The following is a 22305-nucleotide window of genomic DNA, read 5'->3' on the forward strand; positions in this document are numbered from 1 at the left end:
TTTTTTGTAAGTACATTTTCAGAAACGCTGGGAAGTTTTAAGACTGTTACCAAATATTAAAATGAAACATCTTCATGTTCATTTGTTTTTTATTATTTGCATTGACACCAAGCATTTCGAGATGTGAACCCCCTCCTAAACCCCCCGCCCTCCTCTCCCCCCCACCAGCATTAGAATATGGCCGAGGTGCAAAATGGCAAGATATGAGGGGTAAATATAACGCAGCCCCCGACGTGTCCAAACGCGTAGTTTGGACACGTCGGTTTTGGAGGCTGAGGCCAGTCGGCGGCTGTCTGGCAATTCTTGGCAAATTGAGATAAAGGGAGCCCGTCAATAAAAAGAAAGGGAGGGAACAGAGACTGGCTGTCTAACTCAGCCTGTAAAGCCCGACGCCTTTCCAAAGTGCTGGGATGATATGAGTAGGATAAACTGGAAGAACATAAACTCTGGCAATTATTTAAAAAAAAAAAAGTAAAGAAAACGCAAAAGATGGAAACAGCACCGAGAGGAATGCGCCGCATTTTCTCCTTTTCCTGCGTTTTAAATTTTGCTTGTCGACAAGACAAAACACAAGAGGATCTAACTCTCTGGTAAGTGATTTGCTTGATAAGCGAGTCAACTTGTTTGATTTCCTTGAATATTTAACACAACTTATTTATTTTTATTTTTTTACTTGAAGCTTTTGCAGTTTGCCTCCACGCTCTTACTTTGTGTCCCACATAAAACACGTGTTCTCGCAGAAATACACCTTTTTAAGAGTTGTGTAGGAGGCGGCGCGGCGCACACTCCGATGCGAACTGCTGGAAATGCGCTCTGGCACAGAGAGACATCGGGAGCGTTTACAAGTGCGGTGTGAACGCTCCTCTCCTATCGTGGGTTCTGAGAGGGCACCAGATGGTAAACCAATGAGGGGTGAACTAACCCACTAAATGTTGCCACATGAAATGCAGCATTTAAAATCCCATCTGGTTTGCTGTCCCTGCGGACATGAAAGTGTGAAACATGACACATATTTATACACCTGCTGATGGAGCACGCAGGCGTGTCCAATGGGGCTGGTGACATGCACACGCAGCCAGCTGACCCCTGAACCCCGGAGTACTTTTTTTTTTTTTTTTTTATCTCGCTGCACTTTTCCACTGTGCAGCGGCCCCTCAGTCTTTTTCATTTCAGCAGGAAGCCTTCATGTGGCTCCGTGTGACTGCCGTATGTGCTCCATTAGGCTGGAATTACTTGTCCTCTCTTTTTAATGGCTTTCAGTGTGCCGCTCAGATTGAACCGCTAGTTCCCCATTTTACAGGCCCAGTGGCTGTAAAAACTGTGTTCGGATGACGGGAGGGGGGGAGGAGGGAGATTTGTAAAAGGGTGAAACTATTTTTTTCTATGTTTTTGTACAAGACGTAAACACATTATCTCAAAAACATATTTCAAAAAAGGCCACAGTTGTTGGAATAAACGTACCAATAAATGAACCTCACTGAAGTTGTGACGAAGTTCAAAGCACGGTTAGGTTATGAGTTATTTCTCCAGGCTTTGGAGATGATCTGATGAAGCACGTCTCCTCCCGTCATCCAGAGAGGACAAGAGAATGACAGAGGTTGAAAATCTGCCAATGGCTGCCTAGACAAACAAGAAGAGCATAAGTCAAAGAAGGAGCCAGGATGCCAAAGATAACCCTAGGGGAGAAGCAAAGATCTACATCCCAGGTGGGAGAGTCTTTTACTCCACAAGTTTGGTCTTTTTGGAAGTGTAGCCAAAAAGTAATAAAGAATGAAAACCACAAGAAGTCCCACTGTGGAAGAAGAAAATAGTAAATGTGTGGAAGAAGATGCTCAGAGAAAAACACTACAAACCTCCTGAACACAACATCCTTATAGTGGAACACGGTGATGGTAGCAGCCTGATGTGGGGCCACATTTTGCCAGCAGGGATAGGGAAGGTGGTCAGAGCCAATGGAAAGATGAATGGAGCTGAATATGGACGATCCTGGAATAAAACCTGTTGGTGGCTATGGCCACCAACAGGCAGGAAAAAAACGATGTTTACTGGCAGGAAAACATCCGAAAACATACAACCAGAGCCGCAATTCAGGGCTTTAGATCACAGCATGTTTGTGTCAGAATGGCTCACTTAAAGTTCAGGCCTAAAAGCAAATGTGAACCTGTGGTGAGCCCTGAAGGTTGATGTTAACATATGCTATCTATCCAGTTTGATTAGATATTATGCAAAGAGACATGCAGCTGTAGTTGGTGAAAAGGTGCATCTACAAAGTATCCATGAAAGGGGCTGAATGCAAATGCAACTCACTCAGCTTTCATTTGTGGAAAAAAAATAATAAATCACCGAAACCCTTTGATGACTTAGTTTTCACATCACACTTATGCATTATGCTCTGTTAATCTATCACATCAAATCCCAACAATATACTTTGAAGTTTGTACATGGGACATGACAAAATAGGCTTTGTTACAATGGATAAGAACACCTTTGCAAAGCAATGTAGCCTAAAGAAAAACAGAAAGTGCAAGAAAGAAAACAAAGTGACATTTAAAGTGTCACAAATACTGGTATAATCTGTTGCAACAAATTTCTGGTTGCACCTCCACTGATGCTGACAGAATCTAAACCTTTTAAACGGCCTCGCCGTAAGGCGAAAGGTTTGCAGCCTCACTCACCGGCCTTCCTTTAATTCTCAGAGCATTTCTCACTTGTCAAATGCATCTTCGTGGAGTCATATTTTCCAGCGCCAGTCTGCAATTTCAGTCCCCAAAATGAACTAATTAGCATGATGATTAGTCATTAGTATGCTAATCATAAGCAATTCACATATTTTATTCATGTTGTCACCCCGTTGTTTTTCCTCCTTTTGCTGGATTTGTGTACACATCCCGCTTCATTTTCTCACTGCGAACCCTCGTGTTATTGTGATGTCCGATGGAATTCGGGGTTTGAAGTAAAACCCTTATTTGCATTTGAAGATAGCATGCACAATGTAAAAGAACCAGAAATAAAATACTTATCACTCATTTTGTGACATGAGTTCCTCCTTCGTGTAATGAGAGCGGTAAGAGAAGATTGCGGATTCCTGCAAAGAAGTATTTGCGACTCCTTTGCAGGAAGTTTTTGGAAAGAAAACAAATAAATGACATCAATCTAATCCTAAATCAGCAAACAAATAGCAAAAAAAAAAACCTTAGCTCTGACAACAAGGATTCTGCCATATTGAATCTGAAATATAAACATCCCACTCAGAACTTTACAGTCAGAAACATTTGTCTGTTGCTGGCATGTGTATATTTTCTCTCTGATTGCTGACATCCGTTCTTCTTTGGTTGTTATCATCTCTGGCTGATAATGTAGAGGCTGGCATATTTTCACATGGGAAATAAAGAGTAACCAAATAAGGGCTCACTCATTTTTTCTCTGTGCAGCCTAAATATAATTTAGCCATTGCACACAGGGATGGTGATGAAATTTACCTCACACCTTCACACGATGAGCGTTTTAAAGGTTTACCGCATGAATATGCCATCTTACATTGCAAATCTCCACACTGTGATGTCAACTTTTGAGACAAAAGCAACAGAACACGGTAAAGATGCTTTTGTTTGTCTGCTTTTCTTCTGTGTAAGGTTTTGTTTGCCATGACCTAAATATCTGTGAAGAAAGTGCATCAGCAACTCTGTCTCGTTTTTTTCCTTCCCTACGTCTCCTTCTCTCTCTCTCTCTCTCTCTCTCTCTCTGTTCTCTTTCTACTCCTCCGGCTCGCTTTCGCTCTGTCCCAAACACGCTCGACTTACAAACAAGCTAAAGAAGCTGAGAGGACACTTCTAGCTGATAACAATCAGCTTCAGCCAGATTAGTCACGTCGAGGCATTGTTGGATGTGAGACTCAGAGAGCGAGCTGGCTGCAGATATTTCAGGAATACCAAGTGGAGCATCCTCCAAATTTTGGGAGTCTTCCCCCTTCTCTTTCCTTCTTGCCTTTGTCAAAGGGATTAATTACGCAAAGAAGTTAAATCCCGCAACTTTTTTTTTTTTTTTAATTTTTTTTTTCCCAACAAATCCAGTGAAACTGAGCAGCATCTGAATGTATCTGCATCAGCCTGTCGGTGCGCACTGATCAGCATCTGTCTGTGTGACAGTCAGCACACGGTGTAGATTTTGTAAACATATGACCTCCATGATAACCAGTATGGGGATTTTTTGTACATGTGTTGCTAGGCAACAGTGTAATGTTCTCAGTCATTCCCCCCCCTTACCCCCCCCCCCCCCCCCCCCCCCCTTCACCTCCTACCCCTTGCATGGGATTTTTGCTGGGATTGCTTGAGCTTCTCCCGCCAAAAATCGTCAATTAACTTTGACAAAAGTCCATTAGCGATAAACATTAGGCTTCCGAGGCGCAAAAAGCAATTATATGGCTACACACAAGTAAAGGAGAGTGGAAAATCCAAAATGCATTTTAAAGCCCTAAAGGATAATTTTAAGTAAATCATCCCAGAACCACACGTTTTGTCCTGCTCCGACAGCAACAGCTTAAATGCTGCTGCACGCAAAAAATATCATAGCCGTCATACAGCAGTGTGTGGATGCTTTTCTGTCGTTGACAAACCAGTTCATAAAAAACAAAAGCTTTAAATGATTAAACAGTTTGGTAAAATGCCAGCCTCCTGGAAAATACATACACAATTGAAACCAAATGAAAAAAAAAAAGACCCTTTCCTGCCGTCTGACGATGAATTGTACGAAACATTTCCTGTTTCTTTAAAAGCAAACATCTTGTGACGATGCTTGCTGAAAGGCTGCAAGCATGAAAACATCATTCAAACTCTAAATGCGTTCAGAGCATGGGGGTGAGCGAGCAGCATCACCGTGTGTTTTCTTGCTGGAGCGACAGGTGTGCTTCACAAAACTGAAGGTATCACGAATAAATGAGAATTATATGGAAATATTTGAGATCTTCTGAAGACATCGACCATAAAATTATAGAAGGGGCACAAATTGCATTGCAAATAACAAGCAATAATAACTTTACACAGCCAAATAGGCGGGAGTTTTGTGGCATCTTCTTATACACAAAATAGCTTTTTTGTTACACTTATGGTGGAAGAGAAAATGAATAGCATAAAATAAAGAAAATGTTGTAGATAATTCTTTAGATGACTAATTTTCAGCTCATCAAAGCTACAGTCAGATAATTACAATTATTAGTTATGTTGTCTTTATTTTCTTTTGCTGCTCTCTCTTTCAATCCCAAAGCTGCTTATTTCCTCGCACTGATCTCGTCCATTTAAGTGTAATTAAATTGTTATAAATTAAAGGATTAGGGGACTATTTGATGGCAAATAAATGCAAAATACACCCTGGTTATCAATTATATAGAAACTTGTTCATGTTCATTATGTTAATTAGATGTCACTGGAAGAAAAACTAATAATAAAGGCCAATAAATACAAATTACATTATGGGTAGAGGGTAGCCTAAATGCCATCCATCCATTGTCTATCTCCAGTCAACCTTTTGGGCGAGAGGCGGGGTACACCCTGGACAGGTCGCCAGTCTGTCGCAGGGCAACGCAGAGACAGACAGACAAGACAAACGACCATGCACACACACCTAAGGAGAATTTCGAGAGACCAATTTACCTGACAGCCATGAAACAAGAGCACCCAGAGAGAACCCTCACATGCACAGGGCGAACGTGTGCCACCGTACAGCCCCAGGTTGCCTAAACAATAATTCCTAAAAACATTTCAAAACTCGGATGTAAATGCAAATACAAATACAAAATGTAAAGAAGGTTAAAGTATGTACTGCTGCATGGAAACAAAAAGTTTCATATTATATTATTGAATGTGTATATTTCATTGCCTTCTGTAAACTCATTTGCAAAGACAGCTTTATTTTGGCATGTGGTCCAAAGTGAAAGAGATTGCAGTTTCTGGGTGTGAAACGCGTCTGGGTCGGGGAAAAGTGTGGGGAGCCAGAAGTAGCCAAAGGTCCACCATCATGCATATCCAAACAGGAAGGAACTGTGACACTGAACTCTTTAAATGGAGGCTTTGACAGCAGTCTGCAGTCCTTTCTCAGCACACTGCCCCTGCTAATCTGCTCTATTCAACCAGATCACTATGGAAACAGAGTCGATGTCTCACCCTGGCTGCCTAACCGGTGCCATGCAGCCATGTCCACAACTGACATGAAGGCTGTTCAGCAAAATTGCTGCCCGATCATTGTTCTACCACAGTAGCCATGCTGTGACATTATTGTCTGCTTCTCTGACACCTGATTATTCCTTTTTTTTTCTTTTTTTCAATCTGAAAAATTGCACTGTTGAAGACAGCAAATGTAAGCTCAAAGGTTTGCAAGAGTAATCCCTTCAGTGTTAACTTGGCTATAAGATGGAGAGTTTTGAGTGGTTGAGGAATATATATATATGTTTTTCATTCCTCGTGCCTGCTACCTTTTCCGTTTCTGCGCTTCGCCTCTGGCGAAATTGCAGGCGAATATTTGTCATGGTTTTAAAGGGTTTATCAACTTCAAAGCTGAAGGAACTGGTTGTCCAGCCCATCAGTGAGACCACACAATCCTTCCAGCTCTCGCAAAGAATGGGGTAGAGCATGTGGACAAAATTTTCCTGCCAAGCTCTCAATTCAAAGCTTTTACATAAAGCTCGGAGAGTCACATTTGCATTTGCTATTGACGTCAGATTTAATCCAACACAAACCACTTCTCCAGGCCCTTCAACATCTGAGAGAAGAGCTTTGGTAATTGTTAATTACGGGAAAAAAGATGGTTGTAATCACTTGCTCCATCAGGCTGATCAGCACTAACACCGGGTGCCGAGGAATGAGCAGAAAAGCGAATCCCACAGGTAAATATAATTCAAAAGAGCCAGTAAGAGGGTTGTGCTGCACACATCTCAAAGTGCTATCTAAACTAAGTATTCACCAAACTACTGGCATTTATGACAGACTTGATGCACGTCTTTAAATTGCAATATGAAATCGAATGTATTATCATCTATAATATATAGGAATATAAACTCAAGAAAACATTCAGAAGGCCTTTTATCGCTGTGATCTACTATATGTACTAATTTGAGGATCTGAAAATACTTTGCTGATTTTCAACTAAACTGCACAAAAACAGTAAAACAAAGTGAAGTAATTGAATAGCATTAATAAATCATGTTCAACTGCATTATTGCTGAAAGGTCCCATAGAAATAAACTTAACTAGAGATGAAATTATCGCATATATTATCCAGATTATTAACAAATTCATCCAAATTATATAATACATTTTTCTTACATTCACTGTATCTGCTCCACCTGAGCAGTGTATCTCTGCAGCTCCTCTACACTGACCATGCACTTTGTAGTTTGTGCATGCTAACTAATGCTTTAGTAAAGTTGTGAAGCCTGCTGCAAAAAATCTAACATTATTTTTCCTCCACCTTATGAGGAAAACTAATTATTATAAAGGTTGCACAGCCATGACTATTAAGCTGATCTCACTTAGGAATGTTTCTGTTGTACTTCAAAATGATGCTAATTAGTTTCATGTCAGCAGCAGGGAATCACTCATGTCTAATCCCTTCTATAGAAAAAGCTGTTTGTCTGAGTGAGGATTTTGGCGAAGGCACTATGTAATTCCCACCGGATTCTCCAGGAGTCACAGCAACTATGAATGAAATTGGAAGTGATCACTGAGCACACAGAGAAACCTCACAAAGGCGAGACTCACGAAGCTAATTCCAGCCAACGAATGACCGGCCGTGTAAAATTTCTTGACCACCTTTAATTATTAAAACATTTCAGTTGTGAGCAAGATTTCGAACAACGTGGCTCGTTTAAGTTGCTCGAGATCCTGAATATCTTCACAGAGCCGGTGACAAATAAAGGGACGAGCATCAGCTGTCAAACACTGCCGCGCAAAACCGCCACAGCTAAAAACCGTCTTCTTATTATTTCTGTTCGTGTATTGAGTCCCACTGCTCCCAGAGAAAGACATAAAATGAGCTGTGCTTATGTAAAACTTGTGCATTAAGAATTAGTATAATGTGAAAACCATGGAAACCAGCAGCCTTGTACCTCAAACGACATGGTTACCTGGGTGATGAATGTTGCGCCAGGTGCCGCAGGAAGAAAGATGTGCTTCTGTGAAAGTTATAAATTTACTCACTGAGACCAGAGGAAAGCTCGAGTGTGACAGTACATTAAAAAAAAAATCCCAACCTAAATTATTTCTGTATTTTCCATACTGGCAATCATTTTCTAGCTTATACATAGACCTAAAAATCCAACACAAATATTTGAAAAGGAAAAGGAAAACATAGGAGGTCTTTGTGCCTCCTATGTTGAGTAAAATTGTCCATTTGTCCAATAAAAAGTGAAAATTTATGTGCATCTCATTACACTAATTAGCAGATGACTTGCTAGATTTAAGACCAAATTTTGACAAAGTCTCTGCAAATCATAATTTTTCTCTTTATTGAGGTTTTTGGATTTGGACTCACATGAGATTTTAGATCAGTTTCCGTTTACCAAACAAATGTCAACTACTCCAAAAAGACAATTTAATCCAAAAAAGAAGTAGTTTGTATTGCTGCTTTCCATTTACATCAAAAGTTGGAACTCAGAGCTGGGTTTGAGCTCATATTCAAGAAACAGCGTCTCATTTAACATGGATGGAGAATTTGTCATTTCACCATGGGTGTTTTAAATTAAAGAAAGGCAAACTCCTCCTCCCCCCCCCCCAAAAAAAAACAAAAACATAATAGCTCTTATCAAATGTCCAATAATCCTGAGACCCAGAGAAAAAAATGTTTTTGAATTTCTTTTTTTTTTACACTACATGACTCTTAGGAGTGAAAAAACATCACTACAATTAAAAAAATGTCAAAACATGTTTTTATTTATTTTTTAGAGTATGTCCTTTGGAGAGGACATCGGGACTCTCTTGTGGCAAATATGAACACATTTCGAGGCATACATTGACCTCTGAACTCTGACAATCTTTAGTGCTGTAAATTTCAAAGAGCTACATCATTTAAGCCAGTGGTTCAGATTTCCAGGCACCTCATTCAACTTATCAAAAGCAAGCTGATTAGTGTAGTTTAATCAGGTGTGTTAGTTCTGTTTTGGTTTGTGGTAGTCCATAAGCAGTTCTTCTTCTTTGAGATGCAGGGGTACATGTTGCTTTTGATGCACTTTTGTAGGTTTTTCCAGTGCACCCTTCTGCTCTGCACCTGGAAGTATTCGGATTGTCCATCATCTTTGGCAAATGGACAGCTCCATACTTTCTCACTTCCTGATCTGGCTGGGGCCTCCTTCTCTTCTGTGATGGAACATACTCCTCATCATTCGACGCATCAGATTCAATTGGATTGGGTTGGCCTGAGTGCCCCTGGGCAATCAGTTCCTCACCTAAGAGCAGTTTTGAAGTCATGGTATTAGAGAGTTTTCTTCATAGGTTGTGCCAAAGCTTGGCTGTCTTCCTTATACTGTAACCAGGAGTTGGTGATGGCCAGATCGAAGAAGTGTAGGATTGTGCATACAGTCTACAGGCAGGAATCCTAAGAGACAGACAAATACGTTAAATAATTATGTCCTCTAAAAGTGATAGTTCATCCAAAAAATACTCTAATCTGTCTAAGCTTATCTACTCTGGTCTCAGAAACCTACGTGTTAGTTTTGGTCCAAAGTGGGCGACGGGCCCTTGCATCCTCAACTTCACTCTCCTCTTCCTCACTTGATGCCTCATCCTCTGAACTCCCGACCTCAAAATCACCGTCATTCTGTCCTTCTTGGTCCTCCTCATCTGACAAATCTATGTCTGAGTCTCCATCAGTATTCCTGTTTAGGATTTTCTCTGCCTCAGTCAGTGAGCTGACTTCTATTAAAACAGGTTAAAAAATAAAAAGCAAATCCTGATGTCCTCTATGGAGGACACACATAAACAGGTTATGTTTTATGCCAACAAATAATTAAACTGCTCTGAAAATTCACCTAACTATTCCTTAGATGTTCATTTACTAGAAGCAATCTGAATATTAAACTCACAAATCTCATAATTAGAAATAATACTTACCTTTCTTCTTTTGATAAAATGTGCTCACAGGGATGGCAGGCAATTTGAAGAATCAGGAAAAAATTTCTGAAAAGCCCCACCCCGACACATGTCATATCATTGGAGCCCAGGATGTCCTCTCTAAGGACCAACAGGATTTAACACAGTGGCATGTATGGTTTCAGAATTATGAACAAAAAACCTATGTACTCCACAGAGGACAAAAATGCATTGCTGGGTCTCAGGAGAATAATTTGTAGAATTTAAAATTTCCCCTAGTAAAAAAAAATGGCCAGTGATCATCTACTTCTTCCAGAAAATCAAAACACTGATAAAGGAGAGAATGGTTATGACTGAATTCTAAGAAAAAAATGACATAATGATTTTAACATTAGATGGTCTTTCATTGACATTTTGCAGAAATTTTCACATTGTACATTTGGACGACCTATTCATACCCAAAAGCTTTAACTGTACTGATAATGTTTTAGGGTATTGCTTCAATATTTTATTGTTCTTTCCTCTGTTTTGATAGCCTGTCGCAGCAAATCACCTACAAAACACATGTTGGCTTAGGCTTTCAGGCTTTCCCTTTTTCTCTCCAAATGCACGTTTGGGAGACTGTTTTAAACTTGGAAACTTCAAAAGTGGAAGGTGTTGTCATGTGTCATTTGAAACCTTTGACATTGCTTATTTATCTTTCTTTAGATGTACTGACCTCTACCTCTCCCAGTGGTCTTTCTTCCCTTGTCAGCACAAGACACGTCAGCCAGCACCTTTTCAATGTATTTTGCTTTTGTTGACACTCACATATATTTTGTTGATGCTCACAGGTAGTATGAAAAATGGCCATCTCTAGGACTGAGAACAGTGGATAAACACAATTGTTATTCACAATTATTTGCTGGAACAGATGCCACCTTTAGGGATCTGAAATGGTACCCAGTGATGAACCAATGATACGCCGCTCTCTTCGTCGTTTATTGGTAGATCTTTTTTGCGATTTTCCAATGAAGTCACAGAAGGAAACTTCGTGTTTGAGGAGTTGCCTTAAATTATTTCCACTGGTGAGCCTGCATTTCACTCAGACGCTTTGGATTAACTAGACGCTTACAAACCTCGACACAATCAATGTTAGTGCATGCAAACTTCTGACTTTGAAGAAAATAATCAAAAGATTTTTTTCTACATATAAAAAAATGTGTGATCCTTCACTGTACGGTTCGCTTTCTTAAAAATTGGAAACCTCACTCCGTTTCGCCACTTCAAAGGCGACCTCGAGTGTTCGAGACGCTAAAGAAACGTGTCAACCACATGAACCTGACATTGTCAAGAGCCTTTAGTGTCACAGAGTGAATCTTGTGAAACTCTTGGTGCAGGGCGACATTGCTTTAAAAATGTAATTGATTGATCCTTTATATTAGTGTTGGCTCATGTTCTTTTCAATTTTTGTTTGTTTGGAGTAGTGATGCATTTTGCTAACTCTTTTATTCACTTTGACCTTTTAAAAGAGAGCCCTCTTGCTAAATCTTGCATGAATGGATATGCACCGCTAAAGAAGCAACAATCCAGAATGGCTTTTTTCCAGGGTGCAACTTGTGAGTCCACATATGATTTTAACCTTTTGCACCCAGTCAGGGTAAAACGACACGGGTCACAACTTGCCAACTGAGAGAAGATGAAGACGTGTTAACACGCTGCCTTCGGTGTCAGACATGACATGCATGAGGAAGAACCCAGAGGTTGTGATTCACACCTTTTAGTCTGTCTGCCTGTGTGTGATGTGGTGTGTAAACGTCAAGGTCTTTTCTGCGAGCTCGTGCTGCATTAGCGCTTTCTGTTTGGTTTTATAGAAATGTAAACAATTGGTGCGGAGTGTAAGTAGAGTTTTGCTGCACGTCAAATGTATTTATCTGCTCCGAAGGGACAAATACACTAGTCACTTAATTTAGTTGTTAACGAAACATTGACCTTTCATTCGAGCCTGGAGGCCGCAAAATGGGTCACGTGACAGCCCAGATATTTGCAGTGCTTCTCATCACTAGCCTTGTCAAATCACAGCACACTTCACTGCTGCCTGCGAGGCCCAAGGCTGGACTTCAGCTATGCAAGCTGATGCATAGGTGGGCTTTTTTTTCATCCTTTAGCTCATGTGCTCCGCAAGCTTGTGTAACGCAGACATGGCGAGGGTATTCTGGGACATTAATGCACATTAGCATGCATTTGTGGCAGATTGCGTGAGTATGTTTGCATGAGAAACGGCAGAGCGAATCATAAAGGAACACCGTTTGCAGGACCAATGCATTTCAGGCTGATTAGCCTTGTGGAGGAGCTTCTGGAGAGAATCCAGGACAAACTCTTAACTTGTAAAACAAATAAATCTGTAAAGGTCAGGAGTCTTTTGAGAGCTAGCTTCTCTGCATAAATTGGAGGGCTTGATTTTCTGTATCTTTTTGGAATTGAAGACCTTGCAGTAAATTTACTTAAACATTGAATGTATATTTAATCTCCCTTAGGATGGGTTTAATTTCTTTCTTTCCTGTCTTCCTGACTTTTATAACAGATAAAGAGAATAAAGAGATACAGAGAGGTAAAGTTGCTACTTTCCTCACAAATATAGCTGTCAAACTAAAAGTGGAACAGTAACTGCTTGGAATGAAGATGATTCTGACCTTCTTTCCCATTCAACTCGCTCTCGGTTGAGCCAATTGTTAGATTAAATAATTCTGAAGCTGCACCGCTGTTCATTTCACTCGGGAATATCTGAGACATTGTCCGACACCCCTTGGGCTGCCGGATTACTTTTCACAGAGCAGCTATTCAAGGGGAAGAGGTGAAGGCAACTACTGCGACAAGTACGAAATGTCTGCATGCTACAAGCCATTAAAAAATACTTTTTATTTAGTACTTATGCATAAGCATGAACAACTCTGTAGAGTTCTGCCATATTAAATACTCTACATCTGTTGTTTACATTTCTGTTATCCAGCCTCACCTAATAGAGGTGCAATTAATATGTGACATTCAGTTAATATAAAAAAAAATGTGGAGAACCAGTTTGCAGTTTGGGTAAAATGTGTGAGAACTCATCAGTCCTCGACTTTACATAATGTGGTCCAGTCATTAACCGATTCAAGATTTTCATGGCATGAAAACTGAGCAAAAATATTACAGTTTATCCTTATGACAATATTTGGAGAGAACTAAAAGAAAATTGCTAACATCACCTTACTTCTTTTATTTCAAACAAAAAAGTAATGACTGTCCCCTCTGCTGCTTGAAAACTGCAGTTCAGAAAGTTATAGCATGTAACACAGACTTAAGCAAAATATAAAATAAAATCCGGTGAAGCTTGTTGTTTTCAATTGCTCATTGCACAGACCATTATACTTTTTTGTTTAGCTTGTTACTCAGGAGAGCTTTGTGCGGGGTTTGATATTCTGCTGGCTGTTTAAGAAATATGCAGCTAATGGACTTATTAAGCAGTGAAATTATTTCCACAGCTTTTTTTATCTGAAAATATTTCCAGTCAGTTTTTTCTATCATAAAATCAAAAAAACGCTCTTTCGGCCAATCAGGACAGCTTCTCCTTCTGTTTGCTGATTGGCCCGGTAGAAAATCTACCGGAGATAATCCAAGTGAGCGGAAGAAAGCTCAGGCTGTGCATTAGGCAAGATTTCTTTTAAAACGACAGGACAGCTTCAAGTTATAGATTGAATAGTAGTTTTTATTGTTTTACTGATTCAGACAAAGACGATGCCAGTAAAGCGGTACTGTCATCATCAGTAGAGTCCAGACGTTTACGTATTTAGACGTTTACACATTTAGTAAACGTCTAAATATGTGGAGACGTTTATGACCACTTGAATATGTCACTTCTTCCTGTTTCTACACAGTTAAACAAACAGGAGAACCTAACATAGTTGCAGACTTAGAAAAAGATCTAGTGTTTCTTCAGTATCACTTCAGAAACTATAACGATTTCTTTCAGCATTTTGCCGTCTTTAACCATGATTAATCTTAAAGACACGCCTTGACAGCTTTTTTAGCTGCCACATAGCAGAAAAACAATTTCTCTGTGGCTCGGAGGGAACCTCGGCTGCCATTAATCTGAGAAAAAAATCTTTGCCAGGCCTCTCATACGCCATTTCAGAGGTTGGGAGGGGTAAGGCACGGAGAGGCGGGGAGGGTGGTAGGTCACTTGGTGGTCCAGTGGACTGGAAAATGTTGCAGGCCTCTGGCTGGAAGTTAGTGCATAGCTATGTACGCTGGAGCTAATGTGGCCACTGGCTCATTGGAGCTCTGATTTAAGGAACACTGTGTAACACGGCCAAATGCCTCAGTAAAGACGAGTGTCAAAGACAAACCACTGAGGCCAGTGAAGCAAAGTGGAAAAATTGCTCCCAGTCGTCTCTCATGGCAAATTCATAAATTTGGGTTAGGTAATAAAAAAAAAAAACTACCCAAAAAACAGATTTTTAATAAATACAGCAAAGAAACCAACAGGAGAGGTGGTCTGAGAAAAGAAGACTGCATCATCCAGTCGCATGCAGGGCGCTCTCAGCCTGCTACAGCAGGAGCTGCTGACAGGTTGGTCATCAATGAAAAGAGGCGGAGAAAGAGAACAGAACAAGAGAGGGGAAAGAAGGGAAAGGAGAAGAGAGAAAGAAAGGGAAGCTGACAGGTTCACCCCACCTCCCCTCTTGCGCCCCCACAGTCCACAGCAATCAAGGAGGTGAGGACACAGAGGGGAGGAGAGGCGAGGAGCTTCAAGCTCAGCTACATGTCAACCCAATCATTGCATCACATGACCATTTAAATTGGCATGATGGGTGCTGTGCAGTGGGGTAGATTTTCACAATGTCGTCCTGCTGATTAGGAACCGTCAGCATGAGATGGCATGGCTCACGCAAGTTGACGTGTTTCACACTTGACATCTGTAGTTTTGGTGCGTAAAACGGTTTTGGATGATGGTAGAAATCTCTCTGGTCTCCAGATGACCAGCGCTGCTGAAACTTCCAAACATGTCAACCCCACCTCCCAAAAAAACAAACAAACAAACAAACAAAACAAAACACGAACGACACCAGATAATCTTTATGTGATAGTTGTCCAGATCTGTTTGCATCACACCCCACGTGCACGCTTCGCAGCGCGGACGTATGCAAATCGGAGGCGAAGAATGGAGAATAATATAGTCACTCTGAGGACAGAATGTGGCGGCAGCGAAGCAGGGAGGGCGGTGGAGGGGGAAATAGCCCCGTTCATCTCCTCTCGTTTTCTGCCCGCTACTACCCGGCAGAGTTTCTATGGCAACCCCTCAAAAAGCGGTGTGCGGTGAATTGTGGATTTGAGATGCGCCGTCTGATTGCGCTGTGCGGAGGAGATGGCGGGCTCTTTCGTCAGCCTTTCCCCGTGTAAGAGGAAATTGGGTGAAGGGCTCCAATGAAACAGCACTCCATATGCTTTCTTTGATCTGCGTGCCAGTCTTCGGGCTCCACGTCATGTGGTGTGTGTGTGTGGGTATGTGTGTGTGTGTGTGTGTGTGTGTGTGTGTGTGTGTGTGTGTGTGTGTGTGTGTGGGTGTGTGTGTGTGTGTGTGTGTGTGTGTGTGGGTGTGTGTGTGATGGAGTGCACAAAGTGTGCAGAGCGGGCTCACCAACGCTTCACTTTAGGAATCCGGTGCCCGCCTTCCCTCCTCACCAAGAGGAGCCGCTTGTCACTCTTGGCACCCACCAGACATCGCTCATGTCTCAGAAAAAAAAAAAAAAAAAAAAAGAATGAATTTTTCTGGCGGACCGTGTGGACTCATCAGTATGCTTTGACTTTCAGCTGATTGATTCGATGCCACTGATGACGATTCACTTCTCTGAATTCAAACAGCAGCGTGCGGCGCAGTGCAGTTTGAGTCCCGAGTGTGAAATTATGACAAATGGAATAGTTTCAGATCCCCGCAAGCCCTCCCCTCCCTCCGCTCGCCACCTCACTGATTTTCTTTCTTTTCTTTTTTTTTTCTTTTCCATGCAGGCAGTAACTTGTGCCCGTGACTGACATGCACTGATGCGGGGGTCTTTGTCACAAGACCTGCTCCTTCCTGTGCACGAGCAGGACATGTAGGCTGTGTTGTTCAGTGGGAGCTCCACCTCTCCTCTTCTGAGTGGCTGTATGATGCTTGTAAGCTGCGCCAGTCCCCATTAGCATCCCATTATGAACCAGCATGATCACTCGTCACTTAAAATGCCTGCCACAGCATGCTCTATGTGTGTGTGTGTGTGCGTGTTTTCTTTCTTTTAAAGCACGTGTGTGATCGTGAAAAAGAATCACAGTCAAGTGATTGAGATGGCCTTGTTTCAGAAGAAGAGGTTCAGAAAAAAAAAAGAAGAAAGAAAACAAAGCGGTAGCAGAGCCTTGCAGTGAATGCAATTTCATTTAAATGTCTCTGCAAGTGTTTGGTTTGTTTGACCCAGATTTCTCACCTACCCCGCAATTGATAAATTGGATTTCCGGAGGCAGCCTTGTGCAACTGCTCAATGTAGTTTCTATGTAGCGAGCAGCGCCCTCTGCTGAGCATGCCCGTGTTGCACATGGTTGCTTTTCAAATCCACAGTGCTTACAGCCATGTGAAAAATATAGCAGCCTGTTTTCCTAACATATGGGGGCATATGGGTTCCACTGATTCATTTTAAAAACTGAGAAAAATGGAAGTAAACATGATCAAGCAAGTAAGATTAACAAATATACAACTTTCTGGTGAGGAATAAATTAGGAACACTCCCACATTTAGATCCACGAACGTAAAATAGCTAAAATGACATCAGGAGCACAAGGTTATAACAGTGGTCTCTAAAGGAGGTTTGCCTTTTTGAACCTGAGACATTTAGTTTGCTGTGCTTCTGACTGTTTGGTGAGCTGTCTGGAAGAAAACCTCAAATTAAATGTGATGCATGGAGGGGTAAATGTCATGGCTTGGGAATGCCTTCTATATCTAAACAGCTCATCATCATTTCCCCCATGGGTTGTGCCACCTTGCTGAACAGGTGAGATGATCTGTCGAAATAAAAAAGGCTTTTGCAGTCCGCAGTGAGAAACCAGGTAAAAACCTTCACCAGTGCTTTACGGATGTGGCTTTGAGCTCAATACTTTGCGGTGGTAAAACTTGATTCAAAAGTGCTTACCAATAGATCGTCCTGCTTTGTTTATTTGTAGGTTCTTTGAAGGCCAGTATTGTTACCATTATTTCAGTGTGACTCCACAGATCTCTGCTTGTCTCCTGTCACGATTTGAAAACTTCTGCACCCACAGTCACAAATTCTTTTGAACTCACTCAGGTCTGGAGGAATGTTGAGGGTCTCTAGCCCCTCTCCCTGGAGATTAGAGCTGCCCATGCATGGCCTCTCTCCTCTCCTCAAACTCATTCCATGGTGTGCCCCCTAAGAGCTGCTGCATTTTTATCTGAGCCCAGTGATTGTGACAGATTGGGCCAATGATGCACGCACGCACACACACACACACACATGGTACACATTTGTGTACACACATGTTCGAGGCGCTATCAGAGGGGAGGCTGCTTTGCCTTGGGAGGGACAGACAGTGCCAGGCATGGGGTATAAAACCCTCCAGGAGGTGACCGGAGTCCTCCTCTAGGCTGGACTCTTTCTCAGTCCTTTGTGCCAGGACACTGTCAGGACCGGCAGCAGACGAGCCGCCAGCATGAATGACATCTACAAAGCAGCGGTATGTTCTCTCACTCAGCTCATATGCTTTATGGTGTGTGTACAATCAGCTCCTTCTAATGAGGCGATTTGGTTTTGCTGGATAGTCCCCAAAACCCAGTGAGAGCTAATCTGGGAGGAGAAGGATTTTGTTTGGACATCATCGCTGTTACCATTGATTTGTAGAGAGAATTTGGTTTGTTCTGTACAAGGCTTGAGAGTTTTGTGATTGTTTAATTAGCTGGAAAAAGTCCAATATCTTTTTGACTAACTGCTGGCATCTGAGTCCTGCCAGTGTCTGTTCAGTGTGTTTCCTTTTATCAGCAGCTGGTATCAAACATGTCTGTGGCTCTTTAACCATAGTAGAAGAGGTGGGAGCCATTTATTGGGGTCAGTTAACAGATATGTCCCTGGTCATCACTCTGCTGCTTCATTCTTGACTTCAAATGGACCAGTCCTGCCTCTCAGGGCTAATTTTGGCAAACTGCTCAAACGATTCTGCTTCTGTAGTGCTCTGGTCCCATAGAGGGCCTTCGAGTTTAGATAAACTCCTCCTCCACTGGATTCCGACATTATCTGTGATCCTGAAAGCTGTGCTGTTGTCTGTCGACCCCCGTGCTGCTGGACAGTGGACACGGCCGTCCTGTTCCCTCACAGGACCACCAGCTGATCTTAGATGTCCAGCTGAGCAGGACATCCAAGACAGTAAAAGCACCCAGGAATGTGCAAAACATGTTTGTTTGGATACATCGTTTCATATATCATCACTTGAGGACTTTGTTTACAAGAAAGCATCTGAATAAATGGCTGTTTAATTTACTGCAGATGACAGATGATAACTCTTATGTAAGCAGCTGTCTCCCTCTTTTGCTGTAGCTTTTGCAGGATTACTGCCCCATTGTTATGGGTGGTGGCCACTGCTATGCTAATTGAACATACTCTGTGTCGGGTTCCTTTATCTGTGGTTCCTGATCATGTTGTGTTTATTTTCAGCTCCCCATAATTCTGGATGCCACACATAAAAGATACATTATGTATTTTGATTGCAGATGCATCAAGGAAAAAATTTTCCAGCGTTTTTCCAATCTAAAGTCTTTGACTGGAAAGAAGACCAAACTTTTAGTTTGGCATTGTTAGCATTGATCAGAACTGATTGTGTGATCATCCAGTCACCATCTAATTTTTTGTAACATCTTTGGTTTAACCAGTCGTGGTTAAGTCAGAGGAATACCACTTTTGACTGTATAGTTATCAAAACAAACACGAGTAAAACAGTGTGACATTTAAAGGTTTCAAGTCTAAATACCGGAACTAAAAACTTTCACAGTGAAATAAAATTGTTAATATGAGACAATGTAGAAATGTGAAGACCCCACTGATTTCCTTCAGGTCATGTAAATGGTTCATTCTTTTAATCGTTTCATCTTTTACAGGTTGAACAGCTGACAGATGAACAGAAAAATGGTGCGTGATTTTTATTTTTATTTTATGAATTTTACGGGAGCATTTTCACATCATGTTCCTGCTCGCTAAAGAAAAGCACAGTGTGATGGACAGTTAGATGCATCTGATGCAACTAGATATATCTTTTAAGTACTTTTCCTTTTCTGTGGCGGCCTTGCAGAGTTCAAGGCCGCCTTCGACATCTTTGTGCAAGACGCAGAGGATGGCTGCATCAGCACCAAGGAGCTGGGGAAGGTTATGAGGATGCTCGGGCAGAACCCCACGCCAGAGGAGCTGCAGGAGATGATAGACGAGGTGGATGAAGATGGTAAATCAAAACAGGCAACTGAATGGATGACCTCTTCTTGCCCATAGTTCTTGTTGTGCACACAACAAGAACTGGCCTATCTTGTTGTGCATACAGAGCATCAGTCAGACCCTCTGCACTTAATGTCAAATGCTAGTCAGCGGTCGTGAAAACATCAGGATGCGTCAGGCTGGATTAAACGGGAATTGTGTATCAAATGATGCACAAGTCGTTTTGAATTTTCCATGTGATGTGATGATCAAAGACAGAAAATAACGTTTTGGATTTACCTCAGAAAGGTTTAATATGTGATGTACATTTTGGCATGGTCTCAGATGAAGAATAAGAATGACATTTAAATGTCGTAACAATTTCTGCTTGTCATTGTGAACTACAGGTATCTTCTTGTGTCAGAAACATGAATAATCTCAAATAAAATGGGCTTCACATTAAATCATTTGTGCATAGTTTAAATTATCTGAAATTCCGCTCTGAAAAGGTGATTTGAAATGTGTGTGCGCGTGTGTGTGCAGGGAGCGGCACAGTGGACTTTGATGAGTTCCTGGTCATGATGGTGAGATGCATGAAGGACGACAGCAAAGGGAAGACAGAAGAAGAGCTGGCTGAGCTCTTCAGGATGTTTGACAAGTATGTTTTTATTCTTAAACCCTACTGCCATCAATAAAATATTAATCCCGTAAAAGCAGTTAGCTCATCTTTGGGTTATCTGACAAACAGACGAGTCAATTTCTATTTAACAAGTGGATGCTTTCATCTCAGAGCCTAGTTATTAAATTGAATGTTAATGTGGTTCCAGCAAAGTATGCTCCCCATGTGCAAATTATGAGCTCTGACAAAATGCCAAGTAGCTCTGCAGAGAACTGCATGTAGTTCGCTCCTTAATCGTTCTTGACAGTTCTGAGTATTTCTAACACCCCCTAGCATGTATCCCAGACACCTCATCTGAGCATCAAAGAACAAACTCCCCATTCCTTACTCCCATCATGGTTTCGCAGAAATTTTTAAAGCCCAAGATATGAACTTTCTCGTGATTTTCCTCTAATGCCGCCCTTGAAGCTCTGTGTGAATTTTATGAGAGCACAACATAAATTGCACTGCTTTCTCTGTAGAAACGCAGACGGTTACATCGACCTGGATGAGCTGAAAATGATGCTGGAATCCACAGGAGAAGTGATCACTGAGGATGATATTGAAGAGCTGATGAAAGACGGGGACAAGAACAATGACGGCAAAATTGACTATGATGGTAAGAGGGTTTAAGCTCCTAAAAACAAAGAAGCGTAATGACATAAATCTGTCATTAGGTCATAGGTTTCTAAAAGTATTTGTCTTGACAGCAATAACCCTGTTATGTTTGGTTCAGATCCTGCTTAGCAGACAAATTCTAGGTTGTGTTTATTGGCAATTATACATCTAAATGAGCAAAGACCATACGTGGAGTTTCTCAGGCCTTCGTTTTCACTCAGCATTAATTCAACATTAAATGGTCTCTTTAGCTTTAATTATGGTGAAATAGAAGATCTCCTGCAATACCTATCCATCCTGGAGATGTACTATTTTATATATCTGTGTCATGTCTCGATTATCTAGGACACAGAATTTTCTTTAACTTCATGCAAAACATACTCAAATAAATGGTTAGAGAAGAGCCGTCAAATGGAATCAAAAAGGCTTGAATTCTGAATGTTGTTATGGACTTAGAGCTGTGTATTACCATCTGGGTAAAATACACAACTAAATCTTGTTTACAGACGTTGATTTATAAAATATCTTTCCTTGATTTACTGTTTCATACCAATTTGGCAGAAGTTAAGCGGCTTTCTGAACACGGCTTTCTTATTTTACAGAATTCTTGGAGTTTATGAAAGGAGTGGAGTAACCCTGAGCTGGAGAGGATAAAAGTTATTTTGAGTGTCACTGTGACTCCACAGTCATCTGTGGAAAACTGGATTTGGCTGCAGTTGATGGAAAACAACGGGTCAGCATTGCAAACACATTGTTGAAGACACAATTTTTGACTTTCAATACATTGAATCTGTATAAACGTGTCTGGATCACTTAAAATGTTTGTTGAGACCAAATATTATTTCCCCTATAGATGATTTATGTTGGGTTTTTGTGTTATGCTTCCAGGTAAATGTAATTTTTCAAAGGCTGCAGTCCAGTTCCTAATAAGATGCTGAAGATGTAAATAAACGCAAAGTAAGCTCTTGTTGGAATAATCATTTTATCCAGGAAATGCGCCAGATCCAGTCAGGGTGCATGCCATGATGTACAGTTTCTCAGCGTCTAAAGTCCCATCAGGATATTTTATTCTGTCCAGGTGTTTCAGGTTTGACTGTCTGTTGCACTTGTAAGGTGCACTCGTGTAATAAACAAAATCCGATCAACAATAAGATCCCTCTGTCAGTGCGGTGATTTTGTCTGATTTGACATTTCTCATTTCGTATCGCTAGCTTTAAACATTTTTTTTCTTCTCAAAATTAAATCCCTTCTGCTTCTTTTTGATCCATCTGTGTAATTTCTACTCTGTATTGGATCTTGTTTTTGAGCATGTGAAGTATTCTCATGGTGGTATCCAGTTACACAGCCTGTTGACACAGGAGCTATTTATGTCTAATCATGTTAGTGCTCATGTCAGAGGATCAGCGCCACCAGTTGACAGTCAGATTCCTTTCTCCTTAAAAAGAAATCTGTTGACTACAGAGAGATAACAAGGTTCTATTAGCACAGCTTTAAATTTGGCAGA

General features: G+C 41.2%; 1 protein-coding gene across 2 annotated transcripts; it reads left to right on the forward strand.

The window, feature by feature from the left end:
- Nucleotides 1–460: 460 nt before the first annotated feature.
- Nucleotides 461–21952, forward strand: tnnc1a (troponin C type 1a (slow)). 2 transcript variants are annotated; one of them, XM_055046123.1, is made up of 7 exons: nt 461–590; nt 16101–16247; nt 19219–19249; nt 19410–19556; nt 20069–20183; nt 20666–20802; nt 21404–21952. In XM_055046123.1, the coding sequence occupies exons 2-7, from the start codon at nt 16239–16241 to the stop codon at nt 21433–21435; spliced, it is 471 nt and encodes a 156-aa protein (XP_054902098.1). In that variant the 5' UTR covers nt 461–590; nt 16101–16238; the 3' UTR covers nt 21436–21952. The 2 variants fall into 2 exon arrangements, with proteins under 2 accessions (XP_054902098.1, XP_054902096.1); XM_055046121.1 differs by lacking the exons at nt 461–590; nt 16101–16247 and adding an exon at nt 16801–17807.
- The last annotated feature ends 353 nt before the right edge of the window (nt 21953–22305 follow it).

Source organism: Poeciliopsis prolifica, unplaced genomic scaffold, assembly GCF_027474105.1.
Source record: "Poeciliopsis prolifica strain line A6 unplaced genomic scaffold, Auburn_PproV2 SCAFFOLD023, whole genome shotgun sequence".
NCBI classification, from domain to species: Eukaryota; Metazoa; Chordata; class Actinopteri; order Cyprinodontiformes; family Poeciliidae; genus Poeciliopsis; species Poeciliopsis prolifica.

Bases quoted from the DNA above. Each gene is read 5' to 3' on its own strand.
- tnnc1a (XM_055046121.1), top strand. From the start codon at position 17,784: ATGAATGACATCTACAAAGCAGCG. The intron at 17,808-19,218 runs GTATGTTCTCTC...CATCTTTTACAG, and splicing joins ATGACATCTACAAAGCAGCG to GTTGAACAGCTGACAGATGA. The intron at 19,557-20,068 runs GTAAATCAAAAC...GTGTGTGTGCAG, and splicing joins AGACGAGGTGGATGAAGATG to GGAGCGGCACAGTGGACTTT.